Source organism: Pristiophorus japonicus, chromosome 2, assembly GCF_044704955.1.
Source record: "Pristiophorus japonicus isolate sPriJap1 chromosome 2, sPriJap1.hap1, whole genome shotgun sequence".
NCBI classification, from domain to species: domain Eukaryota; kingdom Metazoa; phylum Chordata; class Chondrichthyes; family Pristiophoridae; genus Pristiophorus; species Pristiophorus japonicus.
In genome coordinates this window covers 128339315-128362678 of record NC_091978.1, presented here as the reverse complement: position 1 = coordinate 128362678, position 23364 = coordinate 128339315, and the positions used below count along the sequence as shown (strand labels likewise).

Below are 23364 nucleotides of genomic sequence, written 5' to 3'. Positions count from 1 at the left end.
GTTTAAGAGGTAAGCACCTGCTGCTGAAGCTTTGCACTTCCAACTAGTAGAATCCATTATTCAACAGGATATAGTATGCCCATACTGTGAATCAGGAGAGCAAATTAGAGTTCCGACAAACAATGCCACGAAGTGAAACCACATGGTACATGCAGCTGCCCATATCTGGAGGCAGCGCAGTTCAATCTGTGCTATGCAATCTTTGCCATACAACTGTTGACCAATAAGCGGGCAGAAAATACTGAAAAGCAAAAAATCCCTAGCTCTTCTTGTAGGACTAATTCACTTGCCCAGTCTGCACAGTGCATGCTGCAGGAGTGGGGACTAAAGCGAGGAAGGAAAAGTAGAATCTATATGGAGCTAAATGATAAACAATAAATAACATTAAACAGAATTATTTAATTGCTTGACGGGACATTTATTGCAATTGTCACACTGGTTTGTCTGTGATTGAGCACTTCAAGGTTTCCATCGCATGGCTGGCAGTTTAAATAAATCACTGCCTTAAATGAAAAATATAAATAGTTTAAATTCTGAGCTAGAAATATATTAATGCTGGAGGGCCACAGTAAGCTTTTAGAAATATCAAGCCCAGTGGCAAGCAACATTCATGCCATACAGTGTCAGGCAATGATCATCTTCAACAAGAGAAAGTCTAACCACCTCCCCTTGACCTTCAATGGCATTACCAGTCAAATCCCGCACCATCAACATAAGACCAACATAAGAAATAGGAGCAGGAGTAGGCTATTTGGCCCCTCAAGCCTGTTCTGCCATTCAATAAGATCATAGCTGATCTGATCCTGGCCTCAACTCCACCTACCCGCCCACTTTCAATAACTCTTGACTCCCTTATCTTTCAAAAATATGTCTATCTCCATCTTAAATACATTCAATGACCCAGCCGCCACAGCTCTGAGGTAGAGAATTCCAAAGATTCACGATACTCAAAAGAAGAAATTCCTCCTTATTTCTGTTTTAAATAGGCGACCCCTTATTCAAAAACTATGCCCCCTAGTTCTAAGATTCCACGAGGGAAACATCCTCTCTGCATGTACCCTGTCAAGCCCCCTCAGAATCTTATCCGTTTCAATAAGATCACCTCCAAGTCTTCTAAACTCCAATGAGTATAGCCCCAACCTTTCTTCATATGACGACCCCGTGAACCTTCTCTGAACTGCCTCCAATGCAAGTATATCCTTCTTAAATAAGGAGACCAAAACTGTATGCAGTATTCCAGGTGTCCTATACAGTTGTAGCAGGATTTCTCTACTTTTATACTCTATTCCCCGTGCAATAAAGGCCAACATTCCATTTGCTTTCCTAATTACTTGCTGTACCTGCATGCTAACCTTTTGTGTTTCACGTACAAGGACCCCCAGATCCCTCTGTACCACCGCATTTTGTAATCTCTCCCCACTTAAATAATAATTCTCTTTTTTATTTTTCCGATCAAAGTGGATAACCTCACATTTTCCCACACTATACTCCATCTTCCAAATTTTTGTCCACTCACTTAGCCTATCTATATCCCTTTGTCGATTCTTCGCGTCCTCCTCACAACTTGCTTTCCCACCTAGCTTTGTATCAGCAGCAAATTTGGCTACATTACACACGGTCCCTTCATCCAAGTCATTAATATAAATTGTATATAGTTGAGGCCCCAGCACCCCACTAGTTAGTTTGCCAACCTGAAAATGACCCATTTATCACGACCCTCTGCTTTCTGTTCGTTAGCCAATCCTCTATCCATTCTAATATATTACCACCAACCCTGTGAGCTCTTATCTTTGCAGTAACCTTTTATGTGGCGAGGCCACCATTGACCAGAAACATAATTGGACCAGCCACATAAATAATATGGCTACAAGAGTAGGTAAACAATCAGGAAGGCAAATGGTATGTTGGCCTTTATTGCGAGATGGTTGGAGTACAAGAGTAAGGAGGTATTGCTACAATTGTACAGGCTTTGGTGAGACCACACCTGAAGTACTGTGCACAGTTTTGGTCTCCGTTTCCAAGGAACAATATACGTGCCTTAGAGGGGGTGAAACGAAGGTTCACAAGATTCATTCCTGGGCTGAGAGGGTTGTCCAATGAGAAGAGATTGAGTAGAATGGGCCTATACTCTCTAGAGTTGAGAAGAATGAGAGGTGATTGAAACATATCTGATTCTGAGAGGGCTTGGCAGGGTAGATGCTGCGAGACTATTTCATCTGGCTGGAGAGTCTAGAACTAGGGGACACAATCTCAGGATCTGCCATTAAGGACTGAGATGAGGAAAGATTTCTTCGCTCAGGGGGTTGTGAATCTTTGGAACTCTCTATTCCAGAGGGCTGTGGATACCCAGTCGTTGAGCATATTCAAAACTGAGAGCGATAGATTTTTGGACTTCAGAGGAATTAAGGGATATGGGGATTGGGCGGGAAAGTGGAGTTGAGGTTGAAGATCAGCCATGATCCTACTGAATGGCGGAGCAGGCTCGAGGGGGTGTATGACCTCCTCCTATTTCTTATGTTATGTTCTATGTTAAAAGAGTTCTGCATATGTCACACACCTAGTTGATCAATACATAAAATAAATGCACCATCAGATAGGAACAGTGCAAATAATTCCTTCTGTTTCTCCTCTTTTCCCCCCCCGCCACCCCCACAGATCCTTCATATCCAATTGCTGCTATGCCTTCACTACATTACTCACAACAGCTGGGATTACTAGTCCAGGGAATTGAATCTGGCTCATTCACTCTGTTTCATTGTGCACATAATGTGCCACATACGCTTCCCAGTTTCTGCAGCACAGTGGCACATGTTGTTCGAGCAACAAATCTGTGTTTTGTTGCTCCAATAACATGTGCCACTGTGCTGCAGAAACTGGGAAGCGTATGTGGCGCATTATGTGGCAGTTAGGGTGCACAGCATCAAGCGAAGTAAATCAGGCCATCCCTGGCAGCAATGTGGTCGGGTGCTGATGAATTGTGTCCTGTGCAGCATCAGTTGATTGCGGAGAAGGTTGGTGTTGTTGGTGCTGCTGGTGATGGGGCTGATCGTGGTGGGATTCTGAAGACCAAGCTGAGATAGTTTCAAGGGCACTGATGCTGATGTAATAGATGGCAGGTGAACTTGAGATGACAGAAGCAATCTGTCAATGCTGAGAGGTTGCTCCAATGAGGTGACACTGGATACAGAGTTTACTCCAAACATTTGCAACCTGTATAAAGCTGAATCTGTCTTCAAAATGCAGTAAGTGAACAGCTGTGAGATGGGAGCTTTAATAGCACATTTGCAGCTGTCAAGTAAAGAAATAATTTCATGGCAACACAACTCCTGACCTCCTTGCCTGACGTGATCCCCGAGCAACATGGATCCCCTGGGCAAGATAATGGGACTAAAGGCGGATAAATTCCCTGGACCTGATGGCTTGCATTCTAGGGTCTTAAGAGAAGTAGCGGCAGGGATAATGGATGAATTGGTTGTAATTTACCAAAATTCCCTGGATTCTGGGGGAGGTCCCAGCAGATTGGAAAACTGCAAATATAACGTCCCTATTTAAAAAAGGAGGCAGACAAAAAGCAGGAAACTATAGACCAGTTAGCCTAACATCTCTGGGGAAAATGTTGGAGTCCATTATTAAAGAAGCAGCAGCAGGACATTTGGAAAAACATAATTCGGTCAGGCAGAGTCAGCATGGATTTATGAAGGGGAAGTCATGTTTGACAAACTTGCTGGAATTCTTTGAGGATGTAACGAACAGTGTGGATAAAGGGGAACCAGTGGATGTGGTGTATTTAAACTTCCAGAAGACATTTGACAAAGTGCCACATAAAAGGTTACTGCACAAGATAAAAGTTCACGGGGTTGGGGATAATATATTAGCATGGATAGAGGAGTGGCTAACTAACAGAAAACAGAGAGTCAGGATAAATGGTTCATTCTCAGGCTGGCAATCTGTAACTAGTGGGGTGCCGCAGGGATCAGTGCTGGGACCCCAACTATTTATAATCTATATTAAAGACTTCAAAGAAGGGACAGAGTGTAACATAGCCAAGTTTGCTGACGATACAAAGATGGGAGGAAAAGCAATGTGTGAGGAGGACACAAAAAATCTGCAAAAGGACATAGACAGGCTAAGTGAGTGGGCAAAAATTTGGCAGATGGAGTATAATGTTGGAAAGTGTGAGGTCATGCACTTTGGCAGAAAAAATCAAAGAGCAAGTTATTATTTAAATGGAGAAAAATTGCAAAGTGCTGCAGTACAGCGGGACCTGGGACTACTTGTGCATGAAACACAAAAGGTTAATATGCTAGTACAGCAAGTGATCAGGAAGGCCAATGGAATCTTGGCCTTTATTGCAAGGGGGATGGAGTATAAAAGCAGGGAAGTCTTGCTTCAGTTATACAGGGTATTGGTGAGGCCACACCTGGAATACTGCGTACAGTTTTGGTTTCCATATTTACGAAAGGATATACTTGCTTTGAGGCAGTTCAGAGAAGGTTCACTAGGTTGATTCCGGAGATGAGGGGGTTTGACTTATGAGGAAAGGCTGAGTAGGTTGGGCCTCTACTCATTGGAATTCAGAAAAATGAGAGGTGATCTTATCAAAATGTGTAAGACTATGAGGGGGCTTGACAAGGTGGATGCAGCGAGGATGTTTCCACTGATGGGGGAGACTAGAACTAGGGGGCATAATCTTAGAATAGGGGGCCGTCCATTTAAAACTGAAATGAGGAGGAATTTCTTCTCTGAGGGTTGGAAATCTCTGGAATTCGCTGCCTCAGAGCTGTGGAAGCTGGGACATTGAATAAATTTAAGACATAGACAGACAGTTTCTTAACCGATATAGGAAGAAGGAATTATGGGGAGTGGGCAGGGAAGTGAAGCTGAGTCCATGATTGGATCAGCCATGATCATATTAAATGGCGGAACAGGCTCGAGGGGCCGTATGGCCTACTCCTGCTCCTATTTCTTATGTTCTTATGTTCTGTTCTTATGTAACCTCGTAAAATGTAATGGTGAGCTCAAAATACTTTTTAAGTGGTTGTTAACAAGATCATAATGACATGAATTGCCCCCCCGCCCCGCCGACCCCCGCGTGTCGGGTCTGTTCAGCACTGACAGACTTGACATCTGGGAAAGGCACGTGGCAGCGGTATCTGGAATCCGCTGTTCAAAATAAAATCCCGCCCCTCAGCAGGTCCGGTGAGGGTAGTGGCCATGGCAAGTTGCGACCCCGCTGCTGGTTCCATCCCGCTGCTGAAAATGACTTTGTCTTAATAGGGCCTATTAAGCCTGTCCAGCGCATTACCCGGTCCAATTAAATGGTGCAAGTCTGGTGAAGTCATTGATGATGATGGAGAATGAAACAGTTAATTCAGAGACCATGGTCCAGAACTTAAAGAAGGCTAACTTTGAAGGTATGAGGCGTGAATTGGCTGAGATGGATTGGCGAATGATACTTAAGGGGTTGACTGTGGATGGGCAATGGCAGACATTTAGAGACCGCATGGATGAACTACAACAATTGTACATTCCTGTCTGGCATAGAAATAAAAAAGGGAAGGTGGCTCAACCGTGGCTATCAAGGGAAATCAGGGATAGTATTAAAGCCAAGGAAGTGGCATACAAATTGGCCAGAAATAGCAGCGAACCTGGGGACTGGGAGAAATTTAGAACTCAGCAGAGGAGGACAAAGGGTTTGATTAGGGCAGGGAAAATGGAGTATGAGAAGAAGCTTGCAGGGAACATTAAGACGGATTGCAAAAGTTTCTATAGATATGTAAAGAGAAAAAGGTTAGTAAAGACAAACGTAGGTCCCCTGCAGTCAGAATCAGGGGAAGTCATAACGGGGAACAAAGAAATGGCGGACCAATTGAACAAGTACTTTGGTTCGGTATTCACGAAGGAGGACACGAACAACCTTCCGGTTATAAAAGGGGTCGGGGGGTCTAGTAAGGAGGAGGAACTGAGGGAAATCCTTATTAGCCGGGAAATTGTGTTGGGGAAATTGATGGGATTGAAGGCCGATAAATCCCCAGGGCCTGATGGACTGCATCCCAGAGTACTTAAGGAGGTGGCCTTGGAAATAGTGGATGCGTTGACAGTCATTTTCCAACATTCCATTGACTCTGGATCAGTTCCTATGGAGTGGAGGGTAGCCAATGTAACCCCACTTTTTAAAAAAGGAGGGAGAGAGAAAACAGGGAATTATAGACCGGTCAGCCTGACATCGGTAGTGGGTAAAATGATGGAATCAATTATTAAGGATGTCATAGCAGTGCATTTGGAAAGAGGTGACATGATAGGTCCAAGTCAGCATGGATTTGTGAAAGGGAAATCATGCTTGACAAATCTTCTGGAATTTTTTGAGGATGTTTCCAGTAGAGTGGATAAGGGAGAACCAGTTGATGTGGTATATTTGGACTTTCAGAAGGCGTTCGACAAGGTCCCACACAAGAGATTGATGTGCAAAGTTAGAGCACATGGGATTGGGGGTAGTGTACTGACATGGATTGAGAACTGGTTGTCAGACAGGAAGCAAAGAGTAGGAGTAAATGGGTACTTTTCAGAATGGCAGGCAGTGACTAGTGGGGTACCGCAAGGTTCTGTGCTGGGGCCCCAGCTGTTTACATTGTACATTAATGATTTAGACGAGGGGATTAAATGTAGTATCGCCAAATTTGCGGATGACACTAAGTTGGGTGGCAGTGTGAGCTGCGAGGAGGATGCTGTGAGGCTGCAGAGCGACTTGGATAGGTTAGGTGAGTGGGCAAATGCATGGCAGATGAAGTATAATGTGGATAAATGTGAGGTTATCCACTTTGGTGGTAAAAACAGAGAGACAGACTATTATCTGAATGGTGACAGATTAGGAAAAGGGGAGGTGCAAAGAGACCTGGGTGTCATGGTACATCAGTCATTGAAGGTTGGCATGCAGGTGCAGCAGGCGGTTAAGAAAGCAAATGGCATGTTGGCCTTCATAGCAAGGGGATTTGAGTACAGGGGCAGGGAGGTGTTGCTACAGTTGTACAGGGCATTGGTGAGGCCACACCTGGAGTATTGTGTACAGTTTTGGTCTCCTAACCTGAGGAAGGACATTCTTGCTATTGAGGGAGTGCAGCGAAGGTTCACCAGACTGATTCCCGGGATGGCGGGACTGACCTATCAAGAAAGACTGGATCAACTGGGCTTGTATTCACTGGAGTTCAGAAGAATGAGAGGGGACCTCATAGAAACATATAAAATTCTGACGGGGTTAGACAGGTTAGATGCCGGAAGAATGTTCCCAATGTTGGGGAAGTCCAGAACCAGGGGTCACAGTCTAAGGATAAGGGGTAAGCCATTTAGGACCGAGATGCGGAGGAACTTCTTCACCCAGAGAGTGGTGAACCTGTGGAATTCTCTACCACAGAAAGTTGTTGAGGCCAATTCACTAAATATATTCAAAAAGGAGTTAGATGAGGTCCTTACTGCTAGGGGGATCAAGGGGTATGGCGAGAAAGCAGGAATGGGGTACTGAAGTTGAATGTTCAGCCATGAACTCATTGAATGGCGGTGCAGGCTAGAAGGGCCGAATGGCCTACTCCTGCACCTATTTTCTATGTTTCTATGAAGTCTTTTCAGTTGGGATCTTTAAAAGGACCATGGCCACATCGAATTGGTCGCTTAATCTAACATAGTGCCGTCAGCGTACTAGAACATTGGAGTGCTGCAAACATTTACAATGACTGCACAGAGGCAGAGGACTGCACTCAAGTTATGGAGGGAGTCAGAGCACACAGGGAGGTTCTTTTCCATTCCGATGGGCAAAAGAGACCTCCCCAGGAGACCAAAACAGCCTGGATGCAGATTACAGAGGAGATCACAAGCAGGGACGTGTTCAGGATCCTGGGTGCAGTGCTGCAAATGTTTTGATGATCTCATCAGGTCAAGAAACATTAATACAAGGCCACACTCAACTCCATCCTGTTGTGCCTCTCATCACATCCCCATCTACCCTACTCATCCTTACTCACATCAACATACCTTGCACCTCCACCCATCCCTCTCTCTCTATATCATCACATTCCCACTTCACTAGCCATCCCTCACCCCAGTGCAATCACACCAACTAACACGCAAGGTTAGCCACTTGGGTGCTTTATCCAATGTTTGTGAAGTTTCTGTTAATGTGGTGTCAAACATAAAAATCTTTATTTCCTACACTTTCCGGTCCTGGACAGATTTGTGTGCACCTTTGGAAGTGGCTTAGTGAGTTGCAGTGAATGGTGAGACATAACGGTATCCCCAGCAATGGTGATGAGGGTGAAAGGAATGGTTTGGTCAATGTAGGGATGTTTCATTGTGTTGTTGTGGGGTGGTGCCAACCAAGCGCATTATGTGCAAGCCATATGGGTGTACAGTGTAAAGTTAACTAAATCTAGCCATGATGAGGCCATCCCTGCCCTCCCGGGCAGCAATGTACTCGGGTGCTGATGCCCTCGAGCATTAGGTGATTGCAGAGAAGGTCGGTGCTGCTGGTGTTGGGGCTCATCGTGGTCAGATTCTGAAGACGAAGGTGAGACAGTATAAACGACACCAATATTGATGGAATGATGGCAGGTGAACGAAAGATGACCAGAAGCATTCTGTCAATGGTGAGAGAGTTCTTCCAATGAGGTGAGACTGGATGGAGACTTTGTTGGAAACATAGAAAATAGGTGCATTCGGCCCTTCGAGCCTGCACCACCATTCAATATGATCATGGCTGATCATGCAACTTCAGTACCCCAGTCCTGCCTACTCTCCATACCCCCTGATCCCTTTAGCCGTAAGGGCCACATCTAACTCCCTTTTGAATATATCCAACGAACTGGACTCAACAATATTCTGTGGTAGAGAATGCCATAGGTTCACAATTCTCTGGGTGAAAAAGTTTCTCCTCATCTCGGTCCGAGATGGCTTACCTCTTATCCTTAGACTGTGACCCCTGGTTCTAGACTTCCCCAACATCGGGAACATTCTTCCTGCATCTAACCTGTCCAATCCTGTCAGAATGTTATGTTTTTCTATGAGATCCCCTCTCATTCTTCTAAATTCCAGTGAATACAAGCCTAGTCAATCCAGTCTTTCTTCATATGTCAGTCCTGCCATCCCGGGAATCAGTCTGGTGAAGCTTTGCTGCACTCCCTCAATAGCAAGAATGTCCTTCCTCAGATTAGAAGAGTAAAACTGCACACAATATTCAAGGTGTGATCTCATCAAGGCCCTGTGTAACTGCAGTAAAACCTCCTTGCTCCTCTCGCTATGAAGACCAACATGCCATTTGCTTTCTTTACTGCCTGCTGTACCTGCATGCCTACTTTCAATGACTGATGTATCATGACACCCAGGTCTCATTGCACCTCTCCTTTTACTAATCTATCACCATTCAGATAATAATCTGCCTTCCTGTTTTTGCCACCAAAGTGGATAACCTCACATTTATCCACATTATATTGCATCTGCCATGCATTTGCCCACTCACCGAACCTGTCCAAGTCACCCTGCAGCCTCTTAGCATCCCCCTCACAGCTCACACTGCTACCCAGCTTAGTGTCATCTGCAAACTTGGAGATATTACCTTCAATTCCTTCGTTTAAATCATTAATATATATTGTAAATAGCTGGGGTCCCAGCACTGAATCTTGCGGTACCCCCATTTGTCGCTGCCTGCCATTCTGAAAAGGATCCGTTTATTCCCACTCTTCGCTTCCTGTCTGCCAACCAATTATGTCCATGTCAATACATTATCCCCAATACCATGTGCCTTAACTTTTCGCACTAATCTCTTGTGGTGCCTTGTCAAAAGCCCTTTGAAAGTCCAAATACACCACATCCACTGGTTCTCCCTTATCCACTCTACGAGTTACATCCTCAAAAAATTCTAGAAGATTTGTCAAGCATGATTTCCCTTTCATGAATCCATGCTAACTTGGACCGATCCTGTCACTGCTTTCCAAATGTGAAGCTATTACATCTTTAATAACTGATTCCAGCATTTTTCCCACGACCGATGTCAGGCTAACCGGTCGATAATTCCGTGTTTTCTCTCTACCTCCTTTTTAAAAAAGATTTGCAGCCTGCAGAATCTGTACTGGAAATGGACTGAACAACAGGTTCTGCCTGGGAAAGTGATCATGTGTTAGGTGGGAGCTTTTACTGTACATTTGATGCTGTCAAGTAATCAGCTGGAGCAAAGGCCACGGGATTCCCTCCTCAGGTTGACAGACGTGCTTCCTGAGCAGTGTGGTTCCCATGGCCATGTAATTAAATTTAAAAAGTAAGTTAAAAAAGCCTGTTAAGGATCTGACAACTCGTTGTTAATCATCTCAATTGGGTTGCTCGCTGCTGCCAGTCGGGTTGCGTCGGCACGGCAATGACAGATGCACCGCCGGGCAGGATGACAGCACGACCAGCTGTCAAAAGTAACAACTTTCCCACCCGACCCGCCACCGAATGCGTCCACTACCACCCTGGAAAATGATGGCCACCATCAGTCAATATGAAAAGGATGAATGATTCAGATCATTGCATGTTACTCCCAGCAAGTCACAAGGAACTAGTGGCCAAATACAATATTTTCACTACATTTGGCTTAGACTGCACCTAAACCTTGAATTACAACGAAGGAACATTATTTTGCATTAAAAAGACAACAATAGTTAACTAGAATGAATCTCAGAATCCCATTATCATCCATTTATGAAATTGCATTATATATGTTCCCTCGGCTATGTAGTCACAATGCGCTACAGATCAAGTATTCCATACAATGTCAGGTGCCAGAATTTCTACTTTTGAGTTGATTTTGAATTGGCATCCAGTTTTTAATAAATTTGGAAGCTGAAGAGTGAAGCTTTGGAAACTTGGCACTGTTAGGTCACTGCATTATTCAGAAGATCAAGTGTTCTAAACCTTGTGTTCTGAACATAGTCCATTCAGAAATAGATTTCTGCATTTTTTCATTTAATTTCTTGGAAAACTTCCTGGGAACCATTTTGTCATTATTTATGACTTTTCAAACATTGGTAAAAGTTGCAGAAAAAAATATAATAGGGCAAATATTTACTGGCAATCAGGGAAATAAATGAGCTGGCAGACATCAATAGTCTCTCGGTATAGAGACTGTACCCTGGTTGTTGATCTGGATTATGAATTTCACTCTTTAAATTATTTCTCTATATTGAAATAAAAACTTAATCAATACAGACTGTTAATACCAATAGAACTTAATACAATTGTGTGTTCATTTTTTAGTCTTTTCTTACAACATATCTCCTGTGTTTAAACTGCAAAAACAGCAAATATCAATGTTCCAAAAAATAAAAACACAAACCAGCAGTCATCCGTTTTCTTTCTCGAATACTTGGCTGCAGATGCACAAGCCTGATTCTGCAAACCTCATGCTCATTTATTGACTGTCCTGAACATTGGCTAATTTGGAGAATGCATATTTAACATTTGAACCAAGTGGCACATACTGTTCTGAGGGAAATACAGCTAAGATTTGGCAGCACACAGCACTAGCCACTGGGGAAATGGCAGCATCTGAAGTTGGCATTCCTATGTTAATTGTAAATTCACCAGAGTTTTACCACCAAAGTTCTTGCAAAAGGTCTTCTCTTCATAGGGGTTGCATAGTTACACAGCATTGCAGATTCATTTAGGTTCATATTTCAGACAACTATGGCCTCCCATTTGTTAAGTAAGTCGGACCATCAGCAGGCCGGGGCCTTCAAAGGAGCACACTGTGTCAGGGTACAGCGCGTGCTGGAGGGCGGCTGGATTGGACGTCACCATAACCCAGGTCGGTGATTGGAATGTGGGCAGGTACAACAGGAGCGGCGAGGTCGAGGCGAAGGAGTGGCGCAAGATTGCAGAGCGACATGATCGGGGCCCAGGAGAGGTGCGAGTTCGGGGCCCAGAAGAGGCGAGGGCCCACGGGCAGCACGGGCCAGCCCACACTGTGATATGTTTGCACATTAGGTCCGTGCAGCACAGCAGGTCTCCAGTCGTCTTGCTTAATCCTTGCCACTGGACCAAGACCTAGCTGTGTCAAGCCCATGTGGTGGCTGGTGTGCAACGGCCACCACACATTAAAAAAATCCACGCACAGGCATCTTCCACTCTTCAACATGCAGTTCGGGACCTGGAATATCAGGTCCTTTATTGAAACACCTCTGAACTCATCCCATTTTGGCGTGGAAGCAAATCATCCTCAATACGAGGGACTGCCTATTATCAAAATGTTCAAGAAATCAACAAGTGCGACAATCATCCATCTTTACTTTTCAGGGAGCATCACTTTCACTTTATAAATAATGTTGAAATCTGCATACCTCCACAAATAAAGCTAGATGACAAGGAATTCGACAATGGGCCAATTTTAAAAAAAACACTAATTCACTATGCAGTTCATGGTGAAGAATTATGGCAGCATCATCGTCTTGCTTTTTGTCCACAAAATATGACTAATTGACACACTAAATAAATGATGCTGCATCAATAGAAGTGCAAGCATTTCCTTTCGTGTTATGTTCATTTGACAAAAGAACTCTCAGTAAGGTCTACTCACCACAACTCTAAACCATCCTCCAGGAGGTAAACATGGGGAGGCTGGGAGACATCTGTACTCAGCTGAATGACTGGCAGCAAGAATGGGTAGAGATTTTTGCTATCTGCTCCCAAACCCTAGAGATAAGTAAACAGCAGGAAAAGTGAATAAATAATTCCGCTTCATAGGACATTCTGAAAAGGGAGGGAGAACAGCCAGTTGTCGTGGTGCACATTGGTACCGACGACATAGGAAAAAAAAGGGATGAGGTCCTACGAGACGAATTTAAAGAGCTAGGAGCTAAATTTTAAAAAGTAGGACCTCAAAAGTAGTAATCTCGGGATTGCTACCAGTACCACGTGCTAGTCAGAGTAGGAATCGCAGGATAGCTCAGATGAATACGTGGCTTGAGCAGTGGTGCAGCAGAGAGGGATTCAACTTCCTGGGGCATTGGAACTGGTTCTGGGGGAGGTGAGACCAGTACAAACCGGACGGTCTGCACCTGGGCAGGACCGGAACCAATGTCCTCGGGGGAGTGTTTGCTAGTGCTGTTGGGGAGGAGTTAAACTAATATGGCAGGGGGATGGGAACCATGCAGGGAGATAGAGGGAGACAAAATAGAGACAGAAGCAAAAGACAGAAAGGAGATGAGTAAAAGTGGAAGGCAGAGAAACCCAAGGCAAAAAACAAAAAGGGCCATTGCACAGCAAAATTCTAAAGGGTCAAAATGTAATAAAAAGACAAGCATGAAAGCTTGGTGCCTCAATACGAGTGGTATTCGGAACCCAGGAGAGGGCTCTGAGCTAGTTAGAATGGGGGAGAGCTCAGATGAACAGGACCCCAAGAAAGAATGCAAAAGGCAGGAGGCAACAGAGCAGAGTAACACTGGGGTAAGTGTAAACCACAAGGTGATAGGAAGGGACAATATGTATGAATATAAAGGGGCTGCAGGAGGGGTCAAAACTAAAAATTATGGTTTAAAAACTAGTATTAAAACACTCTACCTAAACGCACGCAGCATTCGAAATAAAGTAAATGAGTTGACGGCACAAATCATTACAAATGGGTATGATTTGGTGGCCGTTACAGAAACGTGGTTGCAAGGTGGCCATTAAACATACAGGGGTATCTGACAATTCGGAAAGATGGACAAGAAGGGAAAGGAGGTGGTGTAGCTTTGTTAATAAAGGATGATATCAGGGCAGTTGTGAGAGACGATATTGGCTCTAATGAACAAAATGTTGAATCATTGTGGGTGGAGATTAGAGATAGTAAAGGGAAAAAGTCACTGGTGGGCATAGTTTATAGGCCCCCAAATAATAACTTCACAGTGGGGCGGACAATAATCAAGGGAATAATGGAGGCATGTGAAAAAGGAACGGCAGTAATCATGGGGGATTTTAACCTACATATCGAGTGATCAAATCAAATCGCACGGGGTAGCCTTGAGGAGGAATTCATAGAATGCATACGGGATTGTTTCTTAGAACAGTATGTTACAGAACCTTTAAGGGAGCAAGCTATCTTAGATCTGGTCCTGTGTAATGAGACAGGAATAATAAGCGATCTCCAAGTAAAAGATCCTCTCGGAATGAGTGATCACAGTATGGTTGAATTTGTAATACAGATCGAGGGTGAGGAAGTAGTGTCTCAAACGAGCGTACTATGCTTAAACAAAGAGGACTACAGTGGGATGAGGGCAGAGTTGGCTAAAGTAGACTGGAAACACAGACTAAACGGTGGTACAATTGAGGAACAGTGGAGGACATTTAAGGAGCTCTTTCATAGTGCTCAACAAAAATATATTCCAGTGAAAAAGAAGGGTGGTAAGAGAAGGGATAACCAGTCGTGGATAACCAAGGAAATAAAGGAGAGTATCAAATTAAAAACCAATGCATATAAGGTGGCCAAGGTTAGTGGGAAACTAGAAGTTTGGGAAAATTTTAAACGACAGCAAAGAATGACTAAGAAAGCAATAAAGAAAGGAAAGATAGATTACGAAAGTAAACTTGCGCAAAACATAAAAACAGATAGTAAAAGCTTTTACCGATATATAAAATGGAAAAGACTGACTAAAGTAAATGTTGGTCCCTTAGAAGATGAGAAGGGGGATTTAATAATGGGAAATGTGGAAATGGCTGAGACCTTAAACAATTATTTTGCTTCGGTCTTCACAGTGGAAGACACAAAAACCATGCCAAAAATTGCTGGTCACGGGAATGTGGGAAGGGGGGACCTTGAGATAATCACTATCACTAGGGGGGTAGTGCTGGAAAGGCTAATGGGACTCAAGGTAGACAAGTCCCCTGGTCCTGATGAAATGCATTCCAGGGTATTAAAAGAGATGGCGGAAGTTATAGCAGATGCATTCGTTATAATCTACCAAAATTCTCTGGACTCTGGGGAGGTACCAGCGGATTGGAAAGCAGCTAATGTAACGCCTCTGTTTAAAAAAGGGGGCAGACAAAAGGCAGGTAACTATAGGCCGGTTAATTTAACATCTGTAGTGGGGAAAATGCTTGAAGCTATCATTAAGGAAGAAATAGCAGGACATCAAGATAGGAATAGTGCAATCAAGCAGACGCAACATGGATTCACGAAGGGGAAATCATGTTTAACTAATTTACTGGAATTCTTTGAGGATATAACGAGCATGGTGGAGAGAGGTGTACCGATGGATGTGGTGTATTTAGATTTCCAAAAGGCATTCGATAAGGTGCCACACAAAAGGTTACTGCAGAAGATAAAGGTATGCGGAGTCGGAGGAAATGTATTAGCATGGATCAAGAATTGGCTGGCTAACAGAAAGCAGGGAGTCGGGATAAATGGGTCCTTTTCGGGTTGGAAATCGGTGGTTAGTGGTGTGCCACAGTGATCGGTGCTGGGACCACAACTGTTTACAATACACATAGATGACCTGGAAGAGGGGACAGAGTGTAGTGTAACAAAATTTGCAGATGACACAAAGATTGGTGGGAAAGCGGGTTGTGTAGAGGACACAGAGAGGCTGCAAAGAGATTTAGATAGGTTAAGCGAATGGGCTAAGGTTTGGCAGATGGAATACAATGTCGGAAAATGTGAGGTCATCCACCTTGGGGGGAAAAAAAAAACAGTAAAAGGGAATATTATTTGAATGGGGAGAAATTACAACATGCTGCGGTGCAGAGGGACCTGGGGGTCCTTGTGCATGAATCCCAAAAAGTTAGTTTGCAGGTAATCAGGAAGGCGAATGGAATGTTGGCCTTCATTGCAAGAGGGATGGAGTACAAAAGCAGGGAGGTTCTGCTGCAACTGTACAGGGTATTGGTGAGGCCGCACCTGGAGTACTGCGTGCAGTTTTGGTCATCTTACTTAAGGAAGGATATACTAGCTTTGGAGGGTGTTCAGAGACGATTCACTCGGCTGATTCCGGAGATGAGGGGGTTACCTTATGATGACAGATTGAGTAGACTGGGTCTTTACTCATTGGAGTTCAGAAGGATGAGGGGTGATCTTATAGAAACATTTAAAATAATGAAAGGGATAGACAAGATAGAGGCAGAGAGGTTGTTTCCACTGGTCGGGGAGACTAGAACTAGGGGGCACAGCCTGAAAATACGGGGGAGCCAATTTAAAACTGAGTTGAGAAGGAATTTCTTCTCCCAGAGGGTTGTGAATCTGTGGAATTCTCTGCCCAAGGAAGCAGTTGAGGCTAGCTCATTGAATGTATTCAAATCACAGATAGATAGATTTTTAACCAATAAGTGAATTAAGGGTTATGGGGAGCGGGCGGGTAAGTGGAGCTGAGTCCACGGCCAGATCAGCCATGATCTTGTTGAATGGCGGAGCAGGCTCGAGGGGTTGGATGGCCTACTCCAGTTCCTAATTCTTATGTTCTTATGTTATAGCGAGAAAAAAATATTTGAAGTATATTTAGCCGGCGCAGGTTCGATGGGCCGAATGGCCATCTTCTGTGCTGTAACCATTCTATATACACATATACTGCAAATCTACAAATATAATATGCATGTTTCCCCAAAGAACTGCTCAAAAGTGATGGGTGCACATTATGCAGATACATCTGGTGAAAATAACAAGTCTGAAGATAAAATAAACAAATGAGAATAAAAGTCAGACCAAGGTAAGAAATAAGAGTAAGATAAACAATCAGAAGGTAAATAGTTATAAAACAGAAGTATAAAAGGACTGCTAAAAATGAAGCAAAAGGAACTGCTTAAGATAAATTAAACTGCCTATACAGTAATGTACACTACATCCAATATAAAATGGGGGAACTGGAGGCAACAGCAACGAACCAGATGCAATAGGAATAATTGAAACATTATAAAGAACAGGATTGTCAGTTGACAGGATTGTCAACTAAATATTGCAGGTTATAACATAATCAGAAAGGATAAGGAAGGAAATTTTGCTGTATTAATTAAAGATTGCATAATGGCAGGAGAAAAAAGGGACATAACTAACAGAAAGGTAGAAATAGAATCCATATGGATTGAAATAAAAGGCAAGAGATTGATCACGCTCACAGGGGTATACTACAGATCACTAATCGTGGAAAGTCGGGGGAGGACAAAATATGTAAACAAATATGTGAAATGAGTAAAGGATATAAAATAATCACAGGAGATATTAACAAATAAACTGACAAGAGATAGCAAAATGATTACAGGAAATGGTGTTTTTACATTGTGTGCAAGACTTCTTCTTTACCCAGCATGTAAAAAATTGAGAGAGGCAGCATTGCTGAATCTGAAAATGGGAAATTAACCTGAACACCTAGAGAAGTAAGCATTGGAGAACATCTACACAATAGCGATCACAACACAATAAGGTTTAAGATAAAGACTGAGAAGGACATAAGACAAAGACTAAAATAATAAATTTGAAAAAGCTGATTTTAAGGAGAAGGGAATGGAACTAGTTAAAAGTAAACTGGAAAAATGTACTGACAAATGAAGAAATAGAACAGCAGTGGGAAACATTTAAAAAGATGATCAAGTGTCCAGGAGAAATATAAGCCACGAAAAAGCAAGAACAAACTTGCCAGTAATAACACACAATGGGCAAAATTGAAACTGAAGAAAAAGGCATACACTAATTAAGTACATAGACAACAAAGGAGAAGATGACAAAAGATAATATGAAAAGTTTAGGAAAGAAGTCAAAAAAACAATTAAGGCGGCAGCAAAACTATGAAATTAAATTATCAAGGAATACATAAAGAACAAAACAAAAATGAGAATAAAGATAGGGCCACGAAGGGATACACATTGCTTCAGAGACATGGGGCTGGAATTTCATCAGCCTTAAGCCGCGTTTTTCGGCGGTATTTCTTAGTTTTGGGAGGAAAACCACCCGGCGGGAAATTCATGGAAGTGTTCCGCCGGCGGTTTTGAAATACCGCTGGGGAGCAGACTGCCGGCGTTCCGCCCGAGTTTGGTTACAGCAGTGACCCGTAGATGGAAAGAAAAAAACGCTGAGGAAAAACCAGTCGGAGCAGCCCTTAGAACAGCAGTAAATATGAAACCCTACAAAAAACATAGCAACATAAAAACATAGAAAATAGGTGCAGGAGTAGGCCATTCGGCCCTTCGCGCCTGCACCACCATTCAGTAAGATCATGGCTGATCATACCCTCAAGTACCCGCTTCCTGCTTTCTCTCCATACCCCTTGATCCCCGCTCGCCATCTAACTCCCTCTTGAATATATCCAATGAACTGGCATAAACAACTCTCTGCGAAAGGGAATTCCACAGGTTAACAACTCTCTGAGTGAAAAAGTTTCTCCTCATCTCAGTCCTAAATGGCCTACCCCTTATCCTAAGACTATGTCCCCTGGTTCTGGACTTCCCCAACATCGGGAACATTCTACCGATTTGTCCAGTCCCGTCAGAACCTTATATGTTTCTATGAGATCCCCTCTCATCCTTCTAAACTCCAGTGTATAAGGCCCAGTTGATCCAGTCAATCTTCATATGTCAGTCCCGCCATCCTGGGAATCAGACTGGTGAACCTTCGCTGCACTCGCTCAATAGCAAGAACGTCCTTCCTCAGATTAGGAGACCAAAACTGAACACAATATTCCAGGTGAGGCCTCACCAAGGCCCTGTACAACTGCAGTAAGACCTCCCTGCTCCAATACTCAAATCCCCTAGCTATGAAGGCCAACATACCATTTGCCTTCTTCACCGCCTGCTGTACCTGCATGCCTACTTTCAATGACTGATGAACCACGATACCCAGATCTCGTTGCACCTTCCCTTTTCCTAATCTGCCGCCATTTAGATAATATTCTGCCTTCATGTTTTTGCCCCCAAAGGGGATAACCTCACATTTATCGACATCATACTGCATCTGCCACGCATTTGCCCACTCACCTAACCTGTCCAAGTCACCCTGCAGACTCTTAACATTCTCCTCACAGCTCACCCAGTTTAGTGTCATCTGCAAACTTGGAGATATTACACTCAATTCCTTCATCTAAAATCAATAATGTATATTGTAAAGAGCTGGGGTCCCAGCACTGAGCCCTGCGGCATTCCACTAGTCACTGCCTGCCAGTCTGAAAAGGACCCGTTTATCCCGACTCTCTGCTTCCTGTCTGCCAACCAGTTCTCTATCCACGTCAGTACATTACCCCCAATACCATGTGCTTTGATTTCGCACACCAATCACTTGTGTGGGACCTTGTCAAAAGCCTTTTGAAAATCCAAATACACCTCATCTATTGGTTCTCACTTGTCATCTCTACTAGTTACATCCTCAAAATATTCCAGAAGATTTGTTAAGCATGATTTCCCTTTCATAAATCCATGCCGACTTGGACCAATCCTGTCACTGTTTTCCAAATGCGCTGCTATTTCATCCTAAATAATTGATTCCAACATTTTCCCCACTACTGATGTCAGGCTAACTGGTCTATAATTACTCATTTTCTCTCTCCCTCCCTTTTTAAAAAGTGGTGTTGCATTAGCTACCCTCCAGTCCATAGGAAATGATCCAGCGTCGATAGACTTTTGGAAAATGATCACCAATGCATCCACTATTTCTAGGGCCACTTCCTTAAGTACTCTGGGATGCAGACTATCAGGCCCCAAGGATTTATCGGCCTTCAATCCCATCAATTTCCCGAACACAATTTCCCGCCTAATAAGGATATCCTTCAGTTCCTCCTTTTCATTAGACCCTCGGTCCCCTCGTACTTCTGGAAAGTTAATTGTGTCTTCCTTCGAAGACAGAACCAAAGTATTTGTTCAATTGATCTGCCATTTCTTTATTCCCCATTATAAATTCACCTGAATCCGACTGCAAGGGACCTACGTTTGTTTTCACTAGTCTTTTTCGCTTCACATATCTATAAAAGTATTTGCAGTCAGTTTTTCTCTCGTACTCGGTTTTCCTTCTCTTAATTAAACCCTTCGTCCTCCTCCGCTGAATTCTAAATTTCTCCCAGTCCTCAGGTTTGCTGCTTTTTCTGGCCAATTTATATGCCTCTTTCTTGGATTTAACACTATCCTGTAAGTTAAAGTTTTTTAAAAAATTCTTTTGCAGCGATTCAGTAGAAGGCGGCCTTGTGAATGTTTTGTGAATTTTTATTTTTTGTAAAAATAGTGCATGTGTTTTTCCCCCCCTCCCGAGGCCCAATTCGCAGCCTCGGACTAAATTTGACGAGGATCGCGTTTTCGACGGAGGTTTTTGATCAAATTCCAGCCCATGGACTATATACAGCAGGCAAATCAAAGCGCTGGAGAAGTACCACCAACGCAGCCTCCGCAAAATCCTACAAATCCATTGGCAGGATAGGTGCACCAATGTCAGTGTTCTCGCTCAGGCCAACATCCTCAGCATCGACAACGCGCGATCAGCTCCAATGCACGGGCCACATCATCTGCATGACCGATAGGAGACTCCCAAAACAAGCACTCTACTCGGAGCTCCGACACAGCAAGCGAGCCCCAGGTAGGCAGAGGAAACGCTTCTAGGACATCCTCAAGGCCTCCTTGAAGAAGTGCAACATCCCCACCGACACCTGGGAATCCCTGGCAAAAGATCGCTCAAAGTAGAAGAGAATAATCCGGGAAGGCACCTAACACCTCAAATCTCTTCGCCGGGAGCAAGCGGAGACCAAGCGTAAACGGCTGAAGGAGCGCATGACAACCCAAGCACTTCAACCAACCGGACCTTCAACCACTGTTCTTTCAACCACCGTCTGCTCACTTGTGATAGAGACTGTAGTTCCTGCATCGGACTCATCAGTCACCTGAGATCTCATTTTTAGCATGGAAGCAAGTCATCCTCGAATCCGAGGGACTGCCTAAGAGAGAGACACATCATAAGCTCATTACCAATGACAACAAAATAGCAGAAATATTAAATAATTACTTTGTATTTTACTCAGTATTTACAAGGGAAACTAATATGGTGGGCTTGTAATTAGAAAATATCAAAAGAGATATAAAGACATTCAAGATAGAAAGAGGGAGATAGTTGATAAACTAAATCAAATTTAGAGATGATAAAATCCCTGGTCTGGATGGACTGCATCTACACAGATTAAAAGTTAAGGAAGAGATAGCAGAGGCAGTATTACATATATGTAAACATTCCTTAGAAAAGGGAATAGTTCCAGAGGACTGATGGACAGCTATTATAATTCTTAAATTTAAAGAGAGCCAGAACTAGCCCAATTAGCTTCGGGGAGAAGGATAAACCTGGTAAATACAGGCCAGTCAACTTAATGTCGGTGGTGGGGATGCTTTTAGAAACAATAATCCGGGAGAAAATTAACAGTTACTTGGACAAGCATGGAGTAATAAAAGAGAGCCAGCACGGATTTGTTAAGGACAAGTCGTGGTTGACTAACTTGATTGAGATTTTTGATGAGGTAACAGAGAAAGTGAATCAGGGCAGTGCAGTTGATGTTGTGTGTATGGACTTGTATGTGCAGTTTATGTGTATACTTTCAAAAGGCTTTCGATAAAGTTAGGCTCGTTAATAAAACTGAAGCCCATGGGATAGAGTAGCAGCATGGATACACAGTTGGCTAAGGGTGAGAAAACAGAAAGGTGTGGTGAATGGGTGTTTTTCAGACTGGAGGGAGGTACACAGTGGTATTTCCCAAGGTTCACTACCAGGACCACTGATGTTTTTGATATACATTAATGATTTGGATTTGGGGGTACAGGGCACAATTTAGAAATCTGCAGACGACACGAAACTTGGAACTGTACTCAACAGTTAGGATGATAGTAGTAGATTTCAAGAAGTCACAGACAGGTTGGTGGAATAGGTGGACACCTGGCAGATAAAATTCAATGCAGAAAAGTGTAAGGTGATATATTTTGGTAGGAAGAATGAGACGATCATTTGAGGAAGAATGAGGAATACATATTAATGGTACAATTTTAAAGGGGTGCAAGAACAGAGACCGAGGGGTGCTTGTGCACAAATCTTTGAAGATAGCAGGACAGGTTACCAAAGCAGCTAATAAAGCATAGAGGATCCTGGGATTTATAAACAGAGGCATAGAGTACAAAAGCCAGGAAGTTATGCTAAATCTATATAAGACACTCATTCGGCCTCAGCTGGAGTAGTGTGTCCAATTCTGGGCATTGCACTTTAGGAAGGACGTGAAGGCATTGGAGAGGGTACGGAAGAGATTTACTAGAATGGTTCCAGGGATGAGGCAATACAGTTACGTGGATGGACTAGAGAAGCTGGGACTGTTCTCCTTGGAGCAGAGGGAGCACTGCTGGATCTAATAATGGGAAATGAGATAGAGTAAATAAAGAGAAACTGTTTCCAATGGCTGAAAGATCAACAACCAGAGGGCACAGATTTAAAGTGATTGGCAAAAGAACCAGAGGTGACTTGAAGAAAAACTTTTTTTACGCAACGAGTGGTTAGGATTTGGAATTCACTGCCTGATAAAATGGTGGATGCAGATTCAATAGTTGCCTTCAAAAGGGAATTGGATAAATACCTGAAGGAGAAAAAAATTGCAAGGATATGGGGAAAGGGCAGGGGAGTGGGACTAACTGGATTGCTCCTCAAAAGAGCCGGCGCAGACTTAATGGGCCGAATGGCCTCCTTTAATGCTATACTATTCTATGATTCATAACGCCAGTGGTAGGAAAGATAATGGAATCCTTACTCAAAGATGTAATAAAGAAACATCTAAAAACAGAAGATATAATGAAGAATAGGCAGCACAGATTTCAAAAGGGAAGTCATGTTTGGCCAACCTTACTGAATTCTTTAAAGAAGTAAGAGTAAGGATAGATAAGGGTAATGTAGTAGACGTAATATATTTGGATTTTCAAAAGGCCTTCGATGAGGTACTGCATAGTAGACTCATGACTAATGTCAGAACATGTGGAGGCAGAGGACAAGTAGCAGAATGGACTTGCTACAAAACAGTTATAATCAGGGATGCTCAAGAGGGCAGAATTTGAGGAGCGCAGACATCATAGGGGGTTGTGAGGCTGAAGTAGATTACAGAGATAGGGAGGGGTGATGCCATGGAGTGATTTGTAAATAAGGATGAGAATTTTGAAATCGAGGTGTTGCTTAACTGGGAGCCAATGTAAGTCAGTGAAGGGTGATGGGTGAGCGGGACATGGTGCGAGTTAGGACATGGGCTGCCGAATTTTTGATGACCTCAAGTTTACGTAGGGTAGAATGTGGGAGGTCGGCCAGGATTAGTCAAATCTAGAGGGAACAAAGGCCTGGATGAGGGTTTCAGCAGATAAGCTGAAGCAGTGGTGGAGACATAGAAACTAAGTGCAGGAGCA

The 23364-nt window shown here is 43.4% G+C and overlaps 1 protein-coding gene across 6 annotated transcripts in view; it reads right to left on the bottom strand.

The window, feature by feature from the left end:
• Positions 1 to 23364, bottom strand: part of ipo11 (importin 11) — a 928775-nt gene that overhangs the window by 424036 nt on the left and 481375 nt on the right. For all 6 annotated transcript variants that reach the window (XM_070869309.1, XM_070869300.1, XM_070869323.1 and 3 more), the window contains one exon: positions 12593 to 12708. In XM_070869309.1, coding sequence (XP_070725410.1) covers positions 12593 to 12708 — 116 coding nt within the window. The remainder of the gene's footprint in view (positions 1 to 12592; positions 12709 to 23364) is intronic.